The sequence below is a fragment of the Mesitornis unicolor genome, unplaced genomic scaffold, assembly GCF_000695765.1.
Source record: "Mesitornis unicolor isolate BGI_N332 unplaced genomic scaffold, ASM69576v1 scaffold37908, whole genome shotgun sequence".
NCBI lineage: Eukaryota > Metazoa > Chordata > Aves > Mesitornithiformes > Mesitornithidae > Mesitornis > Mesitornis unicolor.
This window is the reverse complement of record NW_010204573.1, coordinates 8,052-10,032: the sequence shown is the minus strand read 5'-3', so window position 1 is coordinate 10,032 and position 1,981 is coordinate 8,052. Positions and strand designations below refer to the sequence as shown.

General features: G+C 37.0%; 1 protein-coding gene across 1 annotated transcript in view; it reads left to right on the top strand.

The window, feature by feature from the left end:
• The window catches only part of LOC104545866 (dipeptidyl aminopeptidase-like protein 6), a 40,805-nt gene extending 39,262 nt beyond the window's left edge, over positions 1 to 1,543 (top strand). Inside the window, exon 5 of the mRNA XM_010191101.1 lies at positions 1,224 to 1,543. Within this exon, the coding sequence (XP_010189403.1) occupies positions 1,224 to 1,413 (190 nt within the window). The 3' untranslated portion in view covers positions 1,414 to 1,543. The remainder of the gene's footprint in view (positions 1 to 1,223) is intronic.
• Positions 1,544 to 1,981: the final 438 nt, after the last annotated feature.

Here is a 1,981-nt window from a genome sequence, read left to right as displayed (position 1 = left end):
AAAGAGTGCACAGAATCAGTTTCTAAACACTTCTCTTGCTGCTGTCTTTGGACTTGCATTCCCAGTGCAGCGGGAATGTTCAGCCAAGGGAGATCTTGCCTGAAAGAGCAGAACTGGAGCATAACTGTGGTACGGCACTGGTCACAAAACAGGCAATAAAGAGAATTCAGTTAGTGCCTAATTATTGTATTCAGTTTTGTTCTGTTTTGAAAATATGGTCTCAGAAACATTGCCTTTAATGAAGAAATAAACTATACAAGAAGATAATGCCTTTTGCTTAAAGGCTAGGCAGGCTTTGGCTCTTTTCTCTGTTTTTGGATAATGTTGGCCTCAAATTGCCTTGTTATTCCCATCTGTAGACCACTGATGATAATATCCTTACTTCTTAAAGCAGTTTGAGATCTGTTAATGAGGCTTATTGTATACAGGCTTTATTAATGTTCTTGTTTGTAGAATATTAACATACACAGAGCTGTAGCAACGTGACTTCAGAATATGTAATGTAATTATTTGTGCTGAATATAAATGCAGTCAAGGCAATGCCGTCTGTGCTGTGATAAAATGACATTATGCTGCTCTGACATTTACCAAAAAAGCCTCCTTTTTCTATATTATATTTGCTATATCTTACTGATGCTGTGCTACAAAATGAAGGTAATGGATGAAAGAACAAGAAAAGCATTTTTATTTTATTTTCTAAAAAAAGAAGATATTTAGTATTAATAGGAGCTTTTCCCTTCAAAGCCAGGCTGCATATCAGTTGCTATACACTTCCTAAACTTATCTGAAGTCATGTTCAAAGGAAAATTTTTAGGCAGAAGAGCCATGGGGTGAAGAAGACAAAACGATATTTTTCTGGTGGCAGTGTGATTCAAAAATATAATTATCATTTATCCTTTGTGGATATCATCATTGTTGATAGATACAATTTGTTTGCCATCCTTTGAATAATTCTTAAGGCTTAGGGAAGCCATCAGTGGAACTCATGTTTAACTTCATATTAACAAGAAATTGTCAGTTAAATGCTTGATCATGCCAACACTTGCTAGTGGTATGGTGCTTACTTTATAATAAAAAAAAGTCTACTGAAATCTGACACTAAATATTGGATGATTCCAGCTAAAAGACGTCTTACGAAGCCACGATGGATTTCCAAAGCAGATGTGCACCAGCTTAAATAAGGACATTTCTGAAGCTGAAATCTTATTTTTCTCTTTTTGCAGGGATCCCCAGAATTTGTTTCCCCCTGAGGTCAGCAATGCAAAGCTTCAGTATGCTGGTTGGGGTCCAAAAGGGCAACAGCTGGTAAGAGAAAGAACAAGCGTGCAAATGAGTTTAGAGACCATGCTGCTATTATTTTTAAGGAAAAAGAATAAATTTTTATTGACTAGTTTGTTGAAATATGTGTGGTAGCTTCTAGTATCTGTATGGGGATTGTTTTATCATGTAATCTATTTATAAAATTCCCAAATATATACATTTGCTGCAAAGTAATTGTGTCTAAAAATACAAAGAAAGAACACTTTTTGAAGGCTCTGTGAGAGGATGCACCTGCTTCTCCCAAAGTTGGACACAGGACATGATAGGCAGTATGATTTAGTTAGCATATCACAAGGGCATTTTCAGGCCTGTAAGCTTGGCACTAGGGATATTTTAATATTAGCAGCCCTGTTTGGAGAATGCATCTCTCTAGAACAGAGTTGCCCTGAATTTACCCTGTGGTTGTTTGCAAAATACACAAAAGTAGAAGTGTATTCTGGACAGTTTTCAGAGCTGGCTTTTAAAAAAATCCCACTTGTCAGGAATTCATTGTGTTTCATGGAGCCTTTCATACTGCAATAGCCCTGACATATCCAGTGTTTTGTCCCTCAGCCACTGCTGTCTTGGATTTGCCTGTGTTTTAGAGCATGCATTTCCTGGCCAGATCCCCTGGCTTTATTTCCTGGTGCAAATCCAATATTAAGCTTTTGCATATTCCAAG